Source organism: Aythya marila, assembly GCF_965140915.1.
Source record: "Aythya marila genome assembly, chromosome: 8".
Classification (NCBI taxonomy): Eukaryota; Metazoa; Chordata; class Aves; order Anseriformes; family Anatidae; genus Aythya; species Aythya marila.
Window position 1 is genome coordinate 31,142,631 of NC_139049.1, and position 22,214 is coordinate 31,164,844.

Genomic DNA, 22,214 nt, shown 5'->3' on the forward strand with positions numbered 1-22,214 from the left:
CTAGATGGGCTGTACCCCTCATAGGTTACAGCAAGGTCTCCCAAAGCTGCTGGGCACCCGTCCTTCCACCCCCAGTGCTGCTGGGGTGGATGGTGGGTGATAAATGCCCCCTGTGGCAGGTGAACCCTGTGGGCACCTGCCTGGGGTGGGTGAGGGTGTCCCCAAGGGTGCGTCCCCATGGATGCATCCAGCTGTGCTTCTTCATTATTTTTATAACAGCAAAAATGCTGCACCCATCGGTGTCCCAGCTTCTCAAAGGGGCAATCCCAGACAACCCTCAGGCTAGGACGGAGCCTGAGGGTGGTGCTATGGGGTTGAGGGGCTGGGGTCAGCTCCCACTGCAGGCAGAGGGTAACTTCACCAACCCCACGGATACTGCAATCTTTTATTCTCATCACATCCCCTCACATCTGCCATTCATGTACAGCAAATTTGTGGATTTCCTTAAAGCTATTTGCCCCCCCCCCCTTTTTTTTTTTTTTTAATTTTTAAATAACATCTCTGGAGCTGCCCATGGACCTTTCCATAGGGTTGCACCCAAGCCCCAAATCCCAGTGGCTTTGCATCTGCAGCCCTTAGTGGCATCTATAATCATGTTTCCCAATGGGGGTGTCCCTGAGGGGGTGGCACGGGGCAGCATCCCCCTCCCAGGTGTGGCAGGGTGCTGGTACCAGCCTGGGGATGGGGCTGCGTCCCCCAGCCCCTCATAGGAGCGGGGAGCATGTGGGGCTGGGTCTGCTTCAGGGCAAGGTGCAAGGATTTTTAAGGCATAATTTTTACCAGGAGAAGAAAAGAAAAAAAAAAAACTTTTGGAGGTGGTGTTTGCGTGCAAATCCCAAATTTATATTTTTGTGGGGTAATCCCAGCAGTGCATGGTGCCCCGTGGTAGCTCTGGGTGGTACTTTGTGGCCCTGGGGCGTTTGGGGTCAGGGTGCAGCGTGGTTTCCTGCCCTTCACGGCACCTCTTATCCCCGCTTTGGCTGATCCCCATGGGAGACGAGGTCCCCGATGCTCCGGCAGGCGGCGGGGAGCGATCCCTGCCCGTCACCCTGCTGGGGCGAGCGGTGCCGTGACGTCAGCCCCATCGATTTCTGCCTCGGGTGGCTGCGGGAGAGGCGAGGGCCGAGCAGCCGTGGGTGTGCGGCCCTGGTGCATGGGGGGGATTTTGCTTTTTTTCCCCCCTGCCCAGCCCCACCGCCCGCTGCTGGAGCGCTCTCCTAATCTGACAGCGCCGGGTAATTAATCTCGCTCCCCCAGCTGCTGCAATAGGATTACGGGGAGGGGAAGTGCGTCACGAGGTACGAGAAGGGGTTCTGCTTTTGGTGGTGAAAGTGGGGGGGAAAAAATGGGAAATAGGTTGGTGCGCTCCCGGGGGCATTGTGGCAGGGCTCGGGAGCCAGCGCGCATGTGACGAGATGTGGGGCGGGAGGGACGGGGGCAGCGCCGGAGCTCAGCCTGGCTCATCCTGCCTTTCTCTCAGCATCCTCCGGTGATCCTGGAGGTGATACAGCCACAGCAGCATCCATGGCCTGCCCTCGGCATTAGCACTGGCTTTTTCTTTTTTTTTTTTCTTTTTCTTTTTTTTTTTTCCCCTTGTTCTGGCAGCTAAACAAGCCGTGGATCGGAGGCGTTTGATTTCAGGGCTTCTGTTAATCAGCTGGTAACCGGGATTGTATTCTCCTGTATTTTTTTTCAGGCTCCTTGGAAATTGAGGAATGCAATTCTGCCACCATGATGGAAGGTAGGTGATGATCTGAGCATGTCTTTTGGGATCGCCGGAGTTTTGAAGGCAACGGTGGGGGAGAAGAAGAAGGCGTTGAACCCGGGAGCGTGCATCCTTCACCTTTTCCTTTCAGAAAATCGAAATAAGGATGATTTAAAAAAAAAAAAAAAAAAAAACAAAACTCCCCTCCCCCTAAGCTGAAGCTCCCTGCCTGCTGTCAGCAAGCTGCTGGGTGCTGTAATGCCGAGCCCGGGGGATTATTCACAGCGCTGTGCCCGTGCTGGGGGGCAGCAGCCGGGCAGGGAGCTTGGGGCCGGTGCTGGCCGCTCCGGCGAGCAGGAATTCATCCCCTGCTTGGAAACCTGCTTGTTCCCCCCGGTGTGATGCAGAGGATGATTTTAAATGCTATCTGCCCGCACAGCCCAGGGGCCTGTTGGCGATAGATGGGACTCAGTGCCTCCGTAGCACGGCGGTGTGGATGTGAATCGCTCCGGCGGGGAGCGAGGATGCTGGGCTGAAGGCGATTCCTGCCATGCAGTGCTGCTGGCTTGGAGCTGCAGGCTCTGGGAAAGGAGGGGTGGAGGCGGGGGGGACACTGCTTTGAGGCTTATTGGAATGGAAAAGGAAACGAGGAGGAAATATGGGCTCCGGGCATCAGATGCTCCGGGGAGCGCTGGGAGAATGCGCGTCTGGTCGTGCGTGGGAAAAGCCCCCGGGCATTTCTTACACAGATTTTAACCTGTGTCATCCATCTCGGCCGTATGCAAACCTCTCCTTTATGCCTTCTTGAGCAAGATGCCACGGAAGGGAGATATTTTTTTTTGTTTTAATTTGCTTCAAGCAGGGGAGCTCTTGGCCTTCAGGGCCAAAAAAAAAAAGCTCAAAATGCAGGTGATTTATTTTAATGTACGGCCCCTTGGCCGAGCCGGAGGCCTGCCTGGTGCGATGTGCCCAGACAGCAGCATCCAGCCCCTGCAGGCACGGGTGGCCGTGGGGGCTGGGGACGTGTTTTTTGGGTGGTGATGGGGGCCTGGGACATGTGGCCATGCCCAGACCAGCCGGGAAGGGAGCTCGGTGCCGGTGGGTGATGCTCGGCTCACCTTGGGAACCCAGCACCGTGTGTGAGCACAGGATGGCTGCTCGTGCTTCTTGACTCCTTGCTGCGAGGGAAACGGGCACTGCTGTCCTTCGGTGCCTTATTCATGCCTTAACGATCATCAATATTAGGAGATTTTAATCCTGAGCCGTGGCACGTGACGTGTTTGTGGCCGTGGGGAAGGTGCCGTTAACAGGGCCCCTCTCGAAGGCGCCGACGTGTCAGGAGGGATGAATGCAGGGAAATGAAAGCTGGCCTGCTGCAGTGCGTGCTGTGTGCTCGCTGCTGCTGTGCCTGTGTGCGAGGAAGGGTTGGGTCTGGTTTTATGCTTTTTTAGTGTCTTTTTTTTTTTTTTGGTGGCTCTGCTGGCGGCGGAATCACGCCTCGTGGAAAGGTCTCCCCTTTGGGAAAAGCAGGAGAAGTGCCCCGTTACCTGCCTGGTGTGTCTGATGTGCATGGGAACCTGGGATGGGAGTGAGAAAATGGAGTGAGAAGAAATAATTAATGCTTCTGGTTAATTTTTAAAGAGTTGGAAGCCAGCTCTATTTGGGGAATAGCGAGACTTCGGTGACCGATGCCCTGTTGAAGCGCTGACACCTTGCAGAGATGCTCTGTTTTAACACAGGAATGGTTTCTAGTGCTCCCAGCTTCGAACTGGTCTGAAACTTGGAAAGCTGCGAGAGGTCCCTGTGCCAAACGGGCTGGAGGGATTTCGGTGGTGATATTTAATGGTGGAGCTTGGGGACACGGTTTGGTGGGTGATATTGGTGGTATGGGGATGGTTGGGACAGATCTTGGAGGTCTTTTTCCAACCTCAGTGGTTCTGTGAAATGACCTGTGGAGTGCTTCACGCTGGGGCTGTGTGTGCTGGTGCCCCTGTGCTGGTGGCACAGGGTGGCTGTGGGGCTGGTTTGGGATCCTGCTTGGGAACGGGGGCTCTTGGCCTCTCGGGGGGATGCAGGGCTTGCGGTTTGTTTGTTCTGAACCCAATATAGAGCGTTTTCTAGCCGATGGCAGGGAGAAAAAGCCATGGTTATGTTTCTAAACACTGTGTTTCTCGACACACATTCAAAACTCAAGGTGTATAACCAAAATCCACATCGATGACACTGTCCCAGGAGGTCAGTGTGTGCTGCATGGCGCCGGGGCACCACTTGGCCAGGTGGGATGGGGCCACCAGCAGCAGGGGCTGAAATCCTCACCTTTGAAACACCAAAATGGAAATAACCCATGGCAAAATGATGTGGGGTGCTGGCATTTGGCTTTGGGCAGGAGCTGGTGCTGGAGAGGTGCTGGGGAGCCCGCCGTGGGCTCTGGACCTTCCGAATGCACCCGGTGATGTTGTTGAGGCAAACATCCGTGCGTGAGAACAAAGGGGTGTATTGATCTCTTTTTTTTTTTTTTTTTTAATTAATCTGCTGCATCTCAAACACACTGAAGGTATTTTATACGGCTTAATTAAGTTTTTGAAACCACTGCTGCAACACGTCACTCACGCAGATGCCGCGCGGCGCTCGGAAAGCTCCAACGGGGGGAGATGGAAGGGCCACGGCTGTGCCAGGGGAGGCAATGCCTCCTGCAGGGATGGCCCTGCCCCGTGGGGCCAAGCTGTGGTGATGTGCTGGGGTCTCCCCCTTACAAGCCCCTCCTGGGCCCCAGGGTCCTCAGAAAGGCCTCGTAGGACTTGTAGGATGCATGTGGAGCATTTGGGGGTGTATGGGGTGGCTGGGGTGCTGCTGGCCCGGCTGTACAAGCCAGCCAAGCTCTGGCCATACAAACCTTGCTGGCCAGCCTGGTTTGGGTTTCCCACCTCTGGCAGCGTGTTTCTCAATAGGTCTTAGTAAAGGAGGGAGGGGATGAAGGGATCTGGCTCCGAAACGCAACAAAACACCACCCAAACCCTGGGAGTTGGGGAAAGTTTGGGTTAAGCCTGGAAATACTTCCCAGTATTGGCCATGAGGGATACCGGGATTTCCATAGATGAGGCTTTTTGGGTGGAAAGGGTAGAAAGTAAAGCCAAATTCAATAAGTACATGTGATGAAGGTTTGCAAAGCATCCATTTGGTGGGTCCTGCTTTAAAATGTGCCCTGGGTATCTCTGGAGCCCAACGCAGCAATCAGAGTCTTTGCTGGGGCAAAACCACTGCCTGGTGCACCAGCAGTGTGAAAACTTTAAAGATGCTTTAAAAAAAAAAAAAAAAAAGGTTAAATCAGATGCATGCCCCTCTTGAGTCCTCACCCCAGGGTCTTAAGCAGCTCAGGGTGAGCAAGAGGCACCTCCTTGGGTGCCTGTGCCCAAGCTGTGGGCGGTGTGGGAGCTCAGTTAAGGGGCTTTTGTGTTTTTTTTTTTTTTTTCTTTATTGGTGCCCTGGCAGAGGAGGAAGGCCTGCAGAACGCCCGCAGATGCTGCTCCCCCATGGTCAGCCCCGCAGGATGGCCCGTCTTTAACTTTGGGGTTGGTTTTAGGGGTTTTGGGTTTCACAGCTGCTAACTGTGCAGGGGGAGGCTGCGAAGGAAGGAAAGCCCTCTGGGTGCCGCGGGATCCAGCACCACGTGGGAGCACCGGGGCTGGGCACAGCCACGTGCTGGTAAAAACCCCAACAACCCCATGGGGACTTAACCTGCCTGCTACCAGAGCAAACACAGAAAACATGAATATATTGGTGGTGTTAGGAACCAGTACAGGGGAAATCACACTTTGCAGCCAGCCCATCTTATCGCGGCTCTGTTCCTTATCCATGCCAGCCTCGGAGAAGCCCCCTGACTTTGGCACGTTTTTCTTAGCACAATAATTATGATTTTTCAAACTCTCCAATGGCAAGTTGCTGGCTGGGCTCTCACATTTCCGAGCACTTCTGTGCACCCCTGGCACTTCTTGGTCATTTGGGGGGATTTTGTCTAGTTTTTGTGCATGTTTTCCTGTGTTGTTTTTTTTTGGAGAGTTTTTGAAGGAATGGAGGGTGGGCTATTTCCTAAAGCCTCCCACCTCCAGGCCACAGGGAATTGAGCAGACGTGCTCGGGGTGGGCATCAGGAGCATGGGATGGGGTGGGAGGGCAGGGGGCACGGTGCCAGGGGGGCTGTGCAGCAGTGGGGCGCATCCCGCTGTGTGCGGCGCTCCTCTCTAGAGCCAGATCTGCAGGACCTGAAGGAGAAACCATCCAGGATGCACCCTGTTATTAGAGCTAATTAATAATAGATGGGTGCCAGGCTTTCAAGCGTGTGCGTGTCAGTGGGCATTTGTTGTTCTGTGCGTGCCTCAAAGCACCTCCAGCATCACACCGAGCATCACACGGCCACTTCAGATGGGTGGGCTTCATCCTAAATCCTGCCCCTACCTCAGATGCTGTAAGCCTCATAAACAAGCTTATCTGGGAGTTGTTTTTTTTTGTTTTTATGGTGGCTTTTTTTCATGGCCTTGTCACTGGGGTTTTCTGGGAGCCAGTGATGTTGGTAAATATGCCTGAAATGGGCTCATCTGGGGCACTTCTAGCCCCCCGAGGGTGCCTTCCCAAACCTGTAAGGGGGTGATTTCAGGGATGTAGTATGGCTTCCTGAATTTAGTGGGGTATTGGCCTGGCTTTAGCTCTAGCACAGAAGATGAAGAAGGCAGTGTGACTAATAATAAGGTCACTGGTGCTCTGTTTGCACAGCTCCTTGCACCCGGGACCTCGATCTCCCTCCTGTAGCACCGCTCCTCCGCGGGGCAGCAGCTGCTGGGAAGAGGCTTGGCTGTTGTGTGAGGTGCCTGGCAATGCAGCCTCTCTTTTGGGTCAGGTCTCCTCTGCTTATTTTTAGTTAATAGCTCCTTAAAAGCTGAGTGTTTGATGGCAGAGCACGGGAGGGATGAGGCAGTTAATGGGAGTGCCACGCTGTGCTCGGTTTTGGGTGTAAATCTTCATCTTTTACATATGCACGTTAATGGTTATATATCATTTATATGCTATATAACATTAATAGGATATATTCACATAATCGTAGGTAATGTGTGTGTATAGCTGCAGGCATCCCAGGCAGCAGCAGCAGGGTGAGGAGGGGATCGCTGCCCTCTGCTCTTGTCAGACCCCACCTGGAGCCTGTGCTCAGCCCTGGGCCCCCAGCACAAGGACATGGAGCTGTTGGAGCAGCTCCAAAGGAGGCCAGGGTCTGAAAGGTCCCTTCCAGCCCAAATCAGTCTAATTGTACAGTCTTTTAAACTTTAACTGCCTTAATTCTCAAGGATTTTGGTCATTCACATCTCACGCTTGAGCTTTTCATCTTCACGGGCCAATTCTGTTAGCCTTGGTGCCCAAAGCCCTGACCTGAGCAGGTTCTCACCGAGTGTGCCCCCCCTGGCATGGGGTGACAGCCCCACAACCAAAATCTGGTGGCAAACTGGGGATGAGATGTTGTGGAGGGTCACGCGTGTCTGCAGCTGGGTGGCCTTGGCCTCAGGAGTTATGGGGTGGGTGTAAGGCCAGTGTCATGGCCAGGAAAGGATGATGCTGGTCTTTGTCCCCTTGTTCTGTGTAATTACATGGCTGCAAAATCCATCTCCTCATGGACAATTATTGGGTTCCTCAGCTGCTGGGTGCCCTGCTGCGGCTGCTCGGTGCCGGATCCCCACCAACCCCCCCCAAAAAAAAAAACAAACCCTAAAAACAGGAATCTGAGCATCCCTGGGAGGGAGAGCCTGTCCTGGAGAACTGCTCGCACAGCACAGCAACCTTTGCAAGTGCATCTGGCATTCCTGTGCGCGTGCCAGCCCCGAATGAAAGCCACAACTGTGTGCCCGAGGTGCCGGCAGCGCTGGCGGGGACGCCTGTGTCCTGCGGTTCCCTGCGAGCTGATAGCAGAGACCTGATTTCTGGGGCAAGCGGGCAGCGAGCAATTCCTGTGGCTGCCTTTCTGAGGTTAGAGCATAATGTCTGAGCAATTATTTACATCCTCCCGACCTTAAATATTCCCCAAATGGAGTGCCTGTGGGCAGCTGGCCGCGCCGAGCCGGGTATGGGTGCAGAGCCCTGGCCGTGCAGCCCTTGGACCCCTCTGCAGGGAGCCAAGAGCTGTTTTTAGCCTCTGGTGGGTTTTGTGTGCCCATCTAGAGGTCCTCGCACTGTGCCCTATAGATGATGATGGTTGAATCCCATTGAAGAGGTTTCCTGAGGGCCTGCAGATGTGCGGGGTGTGCTGCGGGCACAGATGTGGCTTCAATCGGGGCTTTAAGGCAAAGGGCCAGCGTAAGGCACAGTTGTGGGTTTTTGTCTCCAGAAGGGCTTAAAGAAGCCTGTGTGTGTGTGCAGGGGATGCTGCTGCAGTGCTAGTGCAAGCCCCAGGGTGACACCTGGTCGCAGGAGCTGCCTTATTCCCCCTGTGCATCCAGCAGCCAAAATACCGTGTATTTTTAGCAAGGAAATCTCCTCTGGCAGGGCTCACCACAACCTGCTCCGAGGCTGGCTTACCCTCCTGGTACAGAAAGGGGCCCCGTTTCTGAATGAAGCAGGGCCCTGGTGCTGCCTCTGCCCGCTACCACCACGTTCCCTTCCCCAGCTCCCAGAGCAACCTCATCCACCGTAGGAGAAAATGATGCAGGAGCAGTGCCAGCGAGGTTTTACCCCACTCAGAGTTGCTCCCAGCTCTGCTGCAGGCTCTCCATCGCAGCTAGCCCATCAGCAAAACAGCTTTTACTTCCAAGTCATATTTCTGGTGAGGATCAAATTTCTTGAAGCTTTGTTTCGGAAGCCTGTTGCCTGCTCTTGTTTTCGCTGTGGGTGCGGATGCCCTGCTGCAGCAGGGGAGGACAGAAGTGGCCGTGAGGCCACCATCCCTCTGCCCTCGGTGGGTCATTGCCTCGTGGGGAAACTGCTGTGAGTGTGTGGAAGCCTATCTGGGGGTATGCGTGTGGGATTTGCTAACTAGACAAGAATATTTTCAGTGTTTTGGAAGCCAAACAGGCTAAAATTAATTCATAGATAGACAGCAGGGAATTTTAGTGACCGGGCAGCTCGCTATCAAAGCTGGCTTAGCAGCCCCCCATGCTAAAGCCACACAGAAGGGCTCAGTGACATAAATCACTTAAACCTAACTTTGCCACATTTTGGTGTCAAAGGAAGCTTGCACAGGTGCCTCCTGCAGCTTTTTGAAGGGTTTTCCAATAAATTTTCAGGAAACTGAACTTTTCTGGGGGGTCCAAATGCAGACTTGGCCCTTGTGGGGAGGGTGCTGGGTCTTGTCCTTGCCCTGGGATGCTGCTGGGCCCCCACCCGTGAGATCTCCAAGGTTGTCCCCACCAAATACCTTCAGGTCTAGGCAATCCTCCTCGCTGGAAGCCCAGGGCAGGTGAGTGTCAGTCTGGAGAGCCTTGCTCCTGCTGCAAGGCACAGCTCTCCCCATCCCCATCACCCCGTGTGTCCCCTGCCCTCCTGCTGTGCCAGGGTAAAAAAAGAACTGGCGTGGTTGATTTGTGTCACCCGGGGAGGGTGAGAGGCTGGTGGCCGACAGGAGAACATGCTTGTTTTCACGTGAAATGCTTGGCACAGCAGCAGGGCACGAGGTGTGCAGGGCTGTGGCTGTGAAACCAGCCTCAAGCCAGGTTCTGGGCCGAGGCGCTGCTATTAGGGTCACCCATTTGGGGTTAGATGTGGTTACGCACTCCCTGCCTGGAGTTTAATTTGCCTTTTGACTTTGTCCTCTGGGTGTGACGTGAGGGATTTGGGCTTTTTTTTGTCCTGCCTCTCTTTTCATTTTGCTGAGCAAACTGAGGGTTAGTTCTTCAGCAAAGCAAGCCCAAGTCTGCTGGCTTTGAAGCAGCCAATTTCCCCATTTTTGGACCCAGCGAGATAATTCATCGGGGACAGGTGTGTGTGCAGCAGGGAACGGCTCAAATCCAGCCCCAAGACAAACCATTTCCCTCTTCTCAGTGCCTGGGCCGCCCGCAGCAGGGGGTGCTGCCTCCTGCTTTCCATCTTCCCCCATCCAAAGCCCCAAATCTGCCTTTTTCTTGCCCATTTGTCCCTGCAGGGCTGGCACACGCAGCCTCTGGGGCTGGCCTTGGTGCTTTGCCTTGTCCCCATCCCCGGCACCTCCCCGGCTGCAGAGCAGGAGCGTGCACACAAACGGCACCCTAATGGGAATTTCCCCTCTTCTTCCCCACCCCCTGCTGCTTTTTCTCTTCCTCCAGCGGTATTTTGGGTCTCGAGGCTCCGCACGTTTATTTTTAGTGCTGCTCAGCCCGTGCGCAGTGAATCAATACATTTCATTGGCTTTGTTTTAATGCTTTTTGTCATCAAAAAGGAGTGTGTGAGGCCGTGACGGTGCCATTGATGTCTTCCCTGAGGTGTGTGTTGCTTCCATAAGGCTTTTCCTTCCAAGAAGATGCTGGGGTCCAGAAGCTGCCCCCACCCTGGGGGTGCAGTGGGGAGGGCACCAGATTTGGGTGATTTTTCTTTTAGAGCTGCTAAATCTTCTGGTGTAGAAGACGTTTGCACAGCTTTGAAGAATGAAGCTCAAAGCTTCGCAGCAGTAAATACAAACTTGTATTTCTCCCGTGGTGTGGCCGACGGCTTCCCATCAAGGAGAGGCTCAGTGAGAGGCTCGGTGGGGCTGTGGGGTCTGTGTGTCCTGGTGCCAGCAGCAGGGGGTGGCTGTGGGGCTGGGAAATCCAGGGCAGGTGCCCCCCGTGCTCTGCTTTCTGCTCCTGTGCTGCTCCTCCTGCTGCCTCGTCTCCGCCGTCTCCCACTTGCTGCCACCTCCTCGGTTCCAGCATCAAATCCATCTCCTCCCGCGTCTCTCCCAAACCTGCAGTGTTCCCGTGGCGCATCCCCCCCCCCAGGTATCTCTGCAAGGGGACTTCAGCACCCCCAGAAAGCTGGGAATGAGCCTGGAGGGCCAGGGGGCTCTCATCTTTGTCCTGCCTCTTCCTAAATATCCCTTTCCTCTCCCTAATCACAGCTACATCCCAAGCAGATGGTGGGCCCGTTATGTAACCGAGCAGAAGGCTTGGTTACAGAACTTAGCCAAATCAGGCTCTTCTCCAGATAAGGCCAAACAACTTATTTTTGTGGTTTTCCGTCCCTCCCTGCTCTACTTCGGGTCTGGAGGCTGGAGTTATTCTAGGGGCTGAGATCAGAGGAAATCTCCCCCGGTTATTAATAACTTGCTGGAGACGTCGTGGGGAGGCTGGGAGGCGAGAGATGGCAGGAGCAAGGCGCGGGGCTCTGGCTGCTGCATCGCCTCTGGGTCCCTTAGCACAGCCCCATCCATCAGAGAACCCTCACCGGGTCCTGCCCTGGACCAAAAAACAGCCAGCCACAGGGTATCAAGGGCCTAAAGCCTCCCCTGTGCTGTGAGAACTCAACCCCAGCGACTTTTGGTGCGCCGCTGAGGAGCAGCATTTGTGGTGCTCGTTGCATCAGCACCCGGAGGAGTGCTCCAGGGAAAGCAGAAATATTTTCCCTTTGAGGGTGTGCTCAAACCAGGAGGCAGAGCAGAGAAATCCACTGAAAAGCACTGAAAGAGTCGGAGACCCTGGGGGCTGGATGCGGCCGCGCGTTGCGGTGCTGTGAGCAGCACGAGGCTGCACCTAGGCAGGAGGAGGGCAGTGCCTGGCTCCCTGCTGTCTGCCAAAGGTTAAAATGCTCCAGAACCCCTCCTTGGTGTGCCAGCATTTATCAGGCAGATCAGGAACATGGGCTGTGAAATCCAGAGCCACGCGTGCCATGACCAAGTGAGAGTTCATTTAGCAAAGGGCTGGTGTATAAGCAAAGTGCTCACCACCTGCAGTGTCCTGCTGGTGACTTCTTGGGCTTGGGCCTCCTTTAATTTACAGCTGGCAATCGGATAAGGAGCCTCTTGGGGGATTTATTTGAAGCATAACATTAATTTGTGTTCTTATTTGTACTCCTCCCATCCGCAGGATTGAAAAAACGTACCAGGAAGGCCTTTGGTATACGCAAGAAAGAAAAGGACACCGATTCCACGTAAGTCCCTGGGATACGAAGCACGTCACACAGTGCTGCTGGGGAGAAGTGTGCCAGGGCAGGGAGAGCTCGCTGCGTCAGAAGCATCCCTGATCCTTCAGTCAGGTCTCAAAACAACGAGAGCATCAAAGCCATGTCCCCTGCACGTCCAGGGGCCAGCACGCGAGGATGCTGTGGGGACAGCAAAGCTGGCTCCCTGCGTGCTGGCAGTTAGCAGAGATCACAGGCAAATTACTCCTCTGAGAGGTCCAGCAGGTTAATCTCTGCACAAACTCCCGATTTTCCTGTCTGCTGCATTTTTTTTTTTTTTTAAATGCAGATTCCATCAGAACAGGAGCCCTGATGGCCAGCGGTGGCACGGTGCTCGCTGGGGGCACGTGGCTGCTCCCTCCCTGTGCTGCCGGAGGGGATTTTGCTCCCTGGGGGATGTTAGGGATGGGCTCATTGTGCCCCGTCAGGGCAGGAGATGCTGCAGCACTGCTGCTGGGGTGCTGAGCCCTGTCCAGACCCTCGGCTGTCCCTGGTGCATTTTTTGGGAGACGTCCCAAGGCAGCACCTTCCCCAGAGCGCTTCCTGCCTGGCGCTGCAGGAGCCCGATGGTGTTCTTGTTCTGGATCGGTTTTCCTGAGCTGTTCAGCAGCTGCCTGAGGATGTGCAGAGGTTTTCACGTGTGAAAGCTGCAGCGCAGTGAGCCCGGCTGTGCCAGCACCGTGGGCACTGCCTGCTGCAAAGGGGGACCCAGAAACACGGGGAGGTGAGAGGCTCGTCCCCAAAGAGGGTGGCAGAGAGAGGGAAAGCTGCTGTGTTTGTGATAAGATGCAGGTGGGAAGGCCGCAGTGGGGGAAGCCAGAGATTAAAGGCAGGGTGAGAGGGCAGGCAGACGTGCTGCCTTACGGAGAAGTTTGCTGGGAGGCGTTAATCTCCATTAAATCAGGCCCAGCCCGGCAGCAGCTCCCTTCAGATTTTCTGCGCGGCCGTGAGTCAGACGTTAATTTGTGGAAAATCTCTGGCAACGCATAAACACGGGGCTGTGTGGGAGGTGAGGAGCCAGTCTGGCTCTGATAAATACATCTGGCTCTTGGCTAAATAACTCGGCATCCTCGGCCAGCGCGGGCAGGCGTGTGGCTGCGGGACCCGCGGTGCTCACCCCAAGGTCCAAAGCCCGTGAGTGTTTGGGGATTGTCACCCTCACAGCTCCATCAGCTTTCACATCTGTTTTTAAGCAAAGCCATGATGTTTTTGGTCTGTTGCTGCCGTGGGTGCCCTCAGAAAACCCTCTGTGCATTTCATCTCTTGGCTGTGTTGAGCTAACCCCGCTGCCTCTCTCTCTTGCAGGGGGTCGCCGGACAGGGACGGCATCGTAAGTACAGCACGGCGCTGCTCTGCGGGATGGCTTCCTCCTCTGCCAGCCCTGAGGGCGTTTTGGGAACCTTCTCCTCCTCTTTAATATAGAAAATTTCAAAGTCCATTGCAGTAACAAGCTGTTTAAAAAAAAAAAAGTCAGGATTTCGTGCAGGAAATCCTAGCTCCTGCTCCCCCTGAGCGCAGTTGGCTCGGGGCAGATCTGCTGTACGAGGAGTTAAAGGAAAAACAGCCTCCTCAGCTGTTTCTGATGGCTGTGTTTTCTATATTAAACTGAAAAGAAGAGGATAGGTGTTCTGTTGTTACTTCTGCTTTTACTGGTTTTGGATGGAAATGCCCCTGCTCGAGCTGGGCAGGGAGGGGAAGGGTTCAGCCATTTGACTTCAATCTTGCAGTTAAGTATGTTGGGCTCAGGCTGGGGCTGTGCAAATTTGGACATCACAGGCTTAAAATAACCCCTGGGAGATGCTCAGCAGGGAGAGTGGTGCTGCGTGCCTGGCTGGCCCGGCACCAGAGACCACGCAGGGCGCTGCAGGTACCTGGGGTGTCTGGTCTGACATCACATGGAAATTGGGGTCCCAAATTGCTCCTTTAGAGTGAGAGCTGCTCCTCCCACCTCTGACCCAAGATCCTTGGCTTTGGGCTCACTCTAAGCCCTCTGTTACTGGCTGATAAGGACTGGTGATTAAAGAAGTCTGCAGCTCAGGTAGTGCTTTGATCAAGGCTCTATTCAGCAGTGAAAAATAAAAAAAAAAAAAAAAAAAAAACACCTTTCCAAGTGTCACAAAACTGTGCACTGAATAAAAATGCTCTGTTTAGCAAACCCAAGTTTAAATTTGGAGAGTGAAGACCCAGCTGGCAGCTCGCTAGGGCATGGCTGGAAGCGGGGCTGCATATAGATGGGGCTGGGGGACCTTGGGTGGCCCCGATCCCCAAGTTGGAAATGGACCCCCTAGGAGAACAGGGCTGGAGCTCTGAAATGACATTTCCAGCCCTTGTCAGCAGCTGATGCCTTCTCCATAATGCTCGTATTTGGGGTTTTCGAGGTGGTTTGCTTTTTATCTCTGTAGGGCAGGTGGGTCTCCAGTGCTCCAGCAAGCCGGAGGAAGCAGAAATGCAATTTAGGGTTTTTTAATATAATGAAGCCACCGAGTGTGTTGGAGACAGGGGCATTGATGGTGGAAATGTTTGAGTTTTCCTCCTCTAGCACATTCTTGCCACGATGCTCGTGGCAGGGCTGGCAGCCCTGACTCCTGGAAACCCTGACTGCTGAATATGGCCCTCGCCCACCCCAAGCACCCCATGCTTTTGGGGGGGCCAGGCCAGACCCTCCCCTCCTACAGACCCTACAGCCTTTGCTAGCTCCTTGCTGTTTGCTTTGAGGTTGAAAAGCAGCCCCCCGATGTGTTAACCCTCTTTCTGCCCAACCCAAATCCCTTCCAGCCTCTCAGCCCTCATCCCACTGAGCCACCTTGCCATAGCAAACCCGACAGCGTGCGGGAAGGAGGAAAAAAAAACTCGGTAAGGAGAACACTGCTGGGTTTACAGCTACGCAGGGCTTGTTGAGAGCAGTGAGTAATTTGGGGTTAGAAAGCCAAGCCGTAGAAAAATGCCACTTAGGTTGAGTCAGGCCAATATTTGGGCCCCGGGAATGCCACTGTATGGTGGGGCCCGTGCCAGTGCTTTCTCTGCTGGGGAGGAAAGAGCATTTCTGGTGGTGGTCACGGCCACGTGGCAGTGATTTTGTGATGACTGCGAGCTCTGAAGTAAAGGATGGTGTCTTACTTGTCTGTATTTTTTGCTTTGCTGTCCCTCTGGAGTGGGCAGCGCTGTCCTTGGGCACATCCCCCTGGGTGCTGAGCACAGGGTGGCATCGCCCTGAGCCTCGCCGGCCCCTTGTATAGAAAAACATGAACTGTGGTCACCATCTCAGTGCTGGCCTCCAGTGCACGTGGCTTCTGCAGGAGCTTGGGGCCAGCAGAGAGCATCCACAGCTCTTGCAGGCGATGGATAGCCAGCACCCTGCCTTGGGAGCCAGCTGCAGGCTGGCCACTTGCAATGACTTTGTGGTGAGCCCCAAACCCAGCTTGGGCAGGGGCACAGAGCTGCCCTCACTGAGCTCCTTGCCCCTCCAGAAACGCCACGTGCTCAGCCAGGGGTGGCTCCAAGCAAGCTGGTGCTGGGCAGGTTGTGGTCCCAGCACTGGATGCGCAAACACAGGTACGCTGCGGTCATCTTATCATCCTTAATTTTAAAATGTGCAAATCTCGTTTTCCCATCTGTTGCAGAAGAAAAGTAATGGAGCCCCCAATGGATTTTATGCAGAGATCGACTGGGACAGATATGTAAGTGCCCAAGGGCCCTTCGTCCCATGGGGTTTGTGTGTGTGTGCGCCACGGGTTTGGCTCCTGGGTGGCTGTGGGTGTGCGGGGCCGTGTCCTCATGCCCTGGGGTCTCAGTCCCACTGAAAACAGCGATTCTGGAGATGTTTTTAGAGTTGTGCAGGGAAACCTGCCCTTGCACCGAGGCATCGTGTGCGTTTGCACGTTAATTAGGCTGTGTGAGCCTGTCCAGGAACCAGGTGGCTCCAGTGCCAGTCACGCAGAGGAGAGCACTGCTGCCTGGAGGACATTAAGGCTTGCCAGAGAAAAACCTGGCTTACAAAAAAATGAGAACTGGGAGGGGAAAAAGCTCTGGGCTTGTCTGCAGAGCAGTTGCTCAGCGCCCCAGTGGGTGCTGTGCTGCAGCACCGCTGGCTGCAGGAGCAAAGAGCAGCCGGGGCTCCCTGCAGCCGTGTCCCTGACCCTGCGCGTGTTGTGCCCGTGCAGAACTCCCCGGAGCTCGACGAGGAGGGGTACAGCATCCGGCCCGAGGAGCCAGGCTATATCCTTTGTGGGATTGTAAACCCTAAGAGGAGCTGGGGTTCGCAGGCAGGCCACTGACTTTATTTTTTTTTCTCCTTTTTTGCTCCTTGGGGCTGTTTTTCTGCAGCCAGATCCATCTCCCCCAGAGCACTGCCCGAGGCAGCAGAGCAGAAAGTTTCTGGCTGCCTCTGGTCCCCTGCTGTGGCATGAGGAGCACTGTGGGCACTGGCTGATCCCACGTGCTCTGCTTTTTTGGATGCTGTGGGTCCATAACGCGTCCCCATTAAGGGACAAGGGGTTCCAGGTGCAGCCCATGCTCACAGTCCGTGTGCTGGGCTTGTAGGAGATGTAGGAAATCGATGTCCTGCTCATAGCTGCAGGAGGTGGGTGGGAAACCAGAGCTCTCCCTCTCCTGCTGCTGAAGGACATCAGCCTGGGGGGGATGCCCAGGCTCCATCACCACTTCAGCCTTTCCAGCCCCAATTTTTGTGCTTTCTGCCCACACGTGGTGCAGCAGGAAATCAGCACGGCAGGAGTTGTTGTCCCTGCCACTGCTCCTGCCATCGGAGGTAGGGATGAGCACTTCAGGAACACCTAATCCCCATTTTTCCAGTGAGATGTGAGCTTTTGAATCACTGCTGAGATGCAGGGGTGCTCCTGAACCCCCCGTGCCTTGCCCCCGAGCCAAGGCTTGCCTTTGGGATGGCTGCGGCACCTCTGCAGCCCGGAGCTTCCTTAGCTGCACTGCACCCACCAGAGGCAAGCACTTCTACTCCTCCAGCGAGTCCGAGGAGGAGGAGGAGGCCCACAAGAAGTTCAACATCAAGATCAAGCCGCTGCAGGCTAAAGACATCCTGAAGAGCGCGGCGACGGTGGACGAGCTGAAGGCATCCGTAGGCAACATCGCACTTTCTCCATCCCCCGTGGTGAGTGCCCTGTGCCTGTTTTTTTTTGTTTTTTTTTTTTGTTTTTGTTTTTTTTCCTGGGCTGTGGAAGCAGGGCTGCTTGGTGTGCTTCAGCCCGGGGAGTCTCTTCCTCGGGTGTGAGTGGGGAGCGTTGGCTTCGTGCCCTGCTCAGTGGGGTCTGCTCGGTGCAGAGCGGCGCCGTGGGTTTATCGGGGTGGTGCCAGGAGCGCCGCTGGCTGGCACAGCCCTCCAGGCACCCTATGTCCTGGCACTACGTGCCCTGCTTTTCCTCTTTTCCCCAGTTTGGTTGTCATTCAGGACATAAATCGTTTGATGCTCGCCCTGATCCCTAGCTCAGGGAGCACATCTGTGGGGTTTTCTTAGTGCTGCTGTAAGATGCTAAAGGATGCTCCCTGCCCGGTACCTGTCCCCTGTCTCCTCCCTGCTGCAAGCACCGATACCCGCTGATTTTCCTGAGGCTCGTTGGGATTTCTCATCTCATCCCAATCTGTTCAGCTGGGGAAAGATTTGTGGGTTTTGTTTTCTGTGGGCTTCAGCGTGGGCTATGGTGTCTCTCCGTCTTCCCAGCTGGAGCCGTTCAGGGTTTATAACCAGCCCATATGTGAAGTGTGAATGAATTGCAAATATAAGCACAGGTGAGACAAAATCAGTCTCACCTCCCAAACCAGGGCAGCGTTGCCAAGCCCACAGAAAGCTCCTGGGGAATTGGTGCTTCCCCCGGGAAGGCTGGGGCTGGGCAGGATCCGCTGGCTGCCACTGGGGCACCGCTTGGGGCTCTTCCCATGTGATATTTTTGGGAGCTTTCAAAGCTGTCGTTGACAAAGCCTGTCATTGCCAGCCCCTTATAAAAATACTTTTTCTCTTTTTTTTTTTTTTTCTGTTCTTTTAGAGGAAAAGCCCGGTAAGATGTGCATTTATTTTTCTTGCATTTTGAGCACAGACTCGACCCGTGCTCTGCCTGCATGCCGCCTGCTCTGCATGCCTCGAGGAGTGGGGCGGGAGGTGCGAGGAACGAGCCCTGTTGTTTGGGGACACGTGGCCTTCATTTTTGGCCCTTTCCTTTGGGTTGAGCTCGGCTGTGTTTGCTGTGAAGGCGTGGGGTTGGTTTGGGAAGAGATGTGTAGGGTGCAGTGCTGCCCCAGTGGGGTCTGCACGTGTCCTTGTGCCTCAGCGCGTAGCAGGAGGCAGCAATACCTGCTGTGGTGCCACTGGGTGCAGCAGCCACATCATCCCTGCGAGGGTTTGGCTCGGGACTGCCCTGAGATGGGGCAATCCCAGCTGTTTGGGGTGCAGGGGGTCCCTCCCTGCTGCAGGAGCTGCTCCTGGCGCACCCTAACCCTGGGCTCCAAAGGGTTTTGTTGCCAAAAATCCCATGTCTGGGAGCATTGAAGGGCAGGGGTGGGGTCTGATGGGTTTGATGCTTCCTGGGGTGCATGTACGCCAGCAGTGCTGCATGGGGGGAGCCCCAAAATGTTTCGGGGTCAGCTCTGCCTGCGTGGACACCGCGGTTCTTGTAAGCAGAGCGAGATGCCTGTGCCGTGGCGCGGGGCTGCTTGAAAACCCAGGGGAAAACGAAACGCATCCCCTCCTCCAGCTGCCACCCAGGGGTGCTCAGGGCCCCGGGGTGCTCGGTGTGGCACCGGGCGTCCCTCCCTGACCCGGTGTCTCACCAGGTGTCTGTTCTCTCTCCCTTCTCGCTGACCGCAGCGGCGCAGCCCGGTAAGCTCCCTCCCTGCCTCCCTCTGCTCCTGGCAGCACCTTGGTGCGGGCGTTGTGCCCGCCCGGTCCCCCACAGGGGTTTGGGGGGCTCCTCCTGCATGCAGGCAGCCGTGCTGTGCGGGGAGAGAGAGGATTCGGGCTGCTGAACATGCATGATTTGCCTCGGATCAGTCCATGGCCCATCGGAGGTGAGGGTTTGGCTTTGATGCTGCCCCCGTTGGGTTTAGATGACGAGCGTAAGCCGTTTACAGCCAGGGTGGCTGCGGGCTCAGCGCTGCCAGGTGATGGGTTTAGGGGCTCCAAATCCTCCTGCGTTGCCTGCCCTGGCGTGCTGGGAGCAAACCTGGCTTCCCAGGGCATCCCTACAGGTGGGTGCCTCAGCCACACGAAGCAAACGTTGTGTTTTATGGTGCTGCCACGGGTCTCGTTTGGTGCCGGCGGCAACGTGCCTGTGTCCCCGCACACCCCGCTGACCTCCTGTGTTTCTAATTCCAGGGGACGATTAAGAGGAATTTATCCAGTAAGTATGTCCTTCAGCCTTCCAGAGCAGTAATTAGTGCCGGCAGCCTGGTGCTGGGGGGTTAAAATGAATTAATTTTATAAAGGGGAGTGGGAGGAGAGGTGGGTTTGCTTTAACGTGGTCGCGGCAGAAGTGGTGGCACCCAAATGTCCCCTTAAAGAGGGGGACATGGACACCCTTGGGGGGCCCCGTAGCAGAAGCAACGCCTGCTAGCCCTGTCCTCTGTAGAAATAACACCTAATTAAAGCCAGAATAGCAGGCTTGGTGCGGGGTGCCAGCAGCACGCCTGGTGTGTGTGGGGCATGGGGGTGGTGCAGGACGGGGGCACCGTTTCTAACCCTGCTCTGTCCCACCCCGTGCAGGTGAGGAGATCGCACGGCCCCGGCGCTCCACGCCCACGCCGGACCCCAGCAGGTCAGTACGGGGGGGCTGTGTGTGTGTGTGTATTTGCACACCCCCTGTGTATGTGTAAAACCTTGTTTTGGCACCCCCCAGAACACCAACAGCCCCATATCTCAGTGTCCACCAGTGCTGCTCTCCCCTACAGCTGCCATCAGATGCATCACCCAGACATAAATTAAAACATTTTGGTGCACAAATGCGTTTGCAGCACTGTTCCAAGGGGAAATATCAGCCTTTCATCCTTCCTGCGTGTGTGCCAGAGGTGTGGGATGAGCAGGCTCCTCCCCAGGGCAGCAGGGCTGGTAGTTCCTATGTGCATTTTAACAAAAATGCACAGAATTGAGGTACAAAATGCTTTCAACACCCTGATTTTAGATGCTACCCCTCTTCTTTCCATTCTCCATGCCCCCAGCCTGTATGCTCTGCAAGCTGCCTGCAGGTCCAGGACACAAACTCCCCGCAAATGCACGCACCTGTACTCAGCGTCACTTCTTACCAAGCTTTTTTTTTGAGGGGAATAATTTAAATCCTGTACAAGCCAGAAAAACCCACAGCTGCCTTGCTGGGGGGGCTGCCACAGTGCTGTGCCCCCCAGCCTGAAGTTGTCCCCTCCTCTGTCCCCCTGCAGCAGAAAGCCCCCCGAGGACCCCGCTGCCCTGGCACCGCTCTTCGGGCCCCCGCTGGAGTCGGCGTTTGAGGAGCAGAAGCTGGATGGTGTGTGGGGCACGGGGGGTTGGGGACAGTGTGTGGGGCATGGGGACAGTGTGTGGGGCACAGGGATGGTGTGTAGGGCACGGGGATGGTGTGTAGGGCACGGGGATGGGTGTGCAGAGCAGGGGCTTGGGGCCAGGCCTCGGAACAGCTCCAGGTAAACCTCACGTTCAAAGCAACCTCTACGTGCCGTTCCTTGCACGCAGCCTAAGAAAAACAGCACGTGATGAGCAAACGAGAGTCGTGGTGCTTTCCACACGATCTGTGTAAACAGTTGGATCTCTTCATTTTAATACCTGCGTGGTTTTTTTTCCTGCGCATCCTAAAATTCCGGAGGATTTCTGCAATTATTCAATGCTTCGCCTAATGCAATGAGCCTCCAAATACACAAACGGCATTGTTTCGTTTGTCAAGCATCATGATTGTCAAACTAATTGCGTGTCCTGCTTCGAAATCGGGCAGGCTTGTAATTACCTAACATTACAGAAATAACCCTGTCTTTAATTAGAGGGGGGGGTGCTGTCAATATTTAGCTTCCTGTCGTTGCATGCCTCAGATGAACGCACCGTATCTGCGTGATTCTGGTATCTGGAAGAAAACAGTCACGTTGCTTTCCACCTCTGCACGTGCATTTATTTAGATCACCACCTCTGCACGTGCATTTATTTGGATCGCCACCTCTGCACGTGCATTTATTTGCTTTCTTTTCCCAGCTCCTCTGGACCAGCCCGAGATCTGGGGCTCCATCCAGCCCCCCAACAGCGCCGACTCCCCGAAGCTGCCGAGACCTTTTCCAACTGGAAGTAAGTCTCCCAAAAACGCAGGAGTGCAAACACACAGCCCCAGCCTGCCACTTCTGGCACTTCATGCTGGCAGAGCAGCTCAGAGCTGTGCAAGGGGGGGGGGGTGACAGAAAAGCTGTGCAAACCCTTTATTTGTGATTTTCTGCCGCGTCCCAGGGCTGCTCTGCCTTCGGCTGGGCATGGAGCAGGTCCCCCCGCAGCCATTTGGCTTTATTCCAGCCGTGCCCCGGTGGGCTGGGGACACGGTAACTGCGGTGGGTGCCCCTCGGCAGCTCAGCCCCTGACCTCCCCCTCCTCTGCCTTGCAGCCCCGCCGCCGCTGCCGCCCAAGAACGTCCCGGCCACGCCGCCCCGCACCGGCTCGCCCCTGACGGTGGCCCCAGGTAAAGGGCAGGCACCCCGCTCCTAGCGCCTGCCATCCGGACCCTGGGGGCTGCGCTGCCGGGGTCGGTCCCCCCCCTATATCCCCAGGGTGTCCCGTGTGTGACGGCTGCATTTCGGACGTGGATTTGCCCCCGCGCATCCTCCTCGTGGTGTTGGTGTTGTTGTGTGCGGGGCGATGCTGCAAAGAGCTGAGCCCGGGTGGCACCGCCCTGGTTGGGTTCCTGCTCTCTGCTCCCCATGCTGCTGGTGTGGTGTTTGGCTCCTCGCAGTGACCCCAAAGCTCACCCAAAACCCTGCTGAGTGCCTGCAGGGGGGAATCTCAGCCCTTGCTGCACGAGGCTGGCCGTCCCCTTGGTGCCAGGCACGTCCCCGAGGCCATGAGCTGTGCTGTGCAGCCCCTCCGTGTCCCCGGGCTGCAAGCAGGGACCAAAACAACCAAAATGAGCAGTGGTGGGACCGGGGAGCATCGTGCTGTGCTGCAGGCGTGTGCCTGAGCTGCTGTGTCCTGCTGTTAACGTGCTCGTTAACGTGTCATCGTTAACAGCCTCCTGGTGGCTCCGTGAGCGAGCAGAGCCTCGTCCCTTTACCTGCTGCTGGTCGCAGCCCAAATCCATCCCCTGGTCTGCTTCCCTGTGCTGCATGCCCCCAGCAGTGTGGCTGTCACGCCAGCATGTCTTAGCGTATATATTTATATGGAGCTGTATATAAATATATGGGCAGAGTGTGCAAGAGAGCTTTCGTTTGAGTCG

At 55.5% G+C, this 22,214-nt stretch overlaps 1 protein-coding gene across 1 annotated transcript in view; it reads left to right on the forward strand.

The window, feature by feature from the left end:
* The first annotated feature begins 1,339 nt into the window (after positions 1-1,339).
* The window catches only part of SGIP1 (SH3GL interacting endocytic adaptor 1), a 33,922-nt gene continuing 13,047 nt past the window's right edge, over positions 1,340-22,214 (forward strand). The window contains exons 1-14 of the mRNA XM_082766579.1: positions 1,340-1,741; positions 11,712-11,775; positions 13,111-13,135; positions 14,581-14,658; positions 15,426-15,482; positions 15,966-16,029; positions 16,761-16,927; positions 17,817-17,828; positions 18,635-18,646; positions 19,142-19,166; positions 19,529-19,580; positions 20,197-20,282; positions 20,993-21,082; positions 21,390-21,464. Coding sequence (XP_082622705.1) covers positions 1,732-1,741; positions 11,712-11,775; positions 13,111-13,135; positions 14,581-14,658; positions 15,426-15,482; positions 15,966-16,029; positions 16,761-16,927; positions 17,817-17,828; positions 18,635-18,646; positions 19,142-19,166; positions 19,529-19,580; positions 20,197-20,282; positions 20,993-21,082; positions 21,390-21,464 — 817 coding nt within the window. The 5' untranslated portion in view covers positions 1,340-1,731. The remainder of the gene's footprint in view (positions 1,742-11,711; positions 11,776-13,110; positions 13,136-14,580; positions 14,659-15,425; positions 15,483-15,965; positions 16,030-16,760; positions 16,928-17,816; positions 17,829-18,634; positions 18,647-19,141; positions 19,167-19,528; positions 19,581-20,196; positions 20,283-20,992; positions 21,083-21,389; positions 21,465-22,214) is intronic.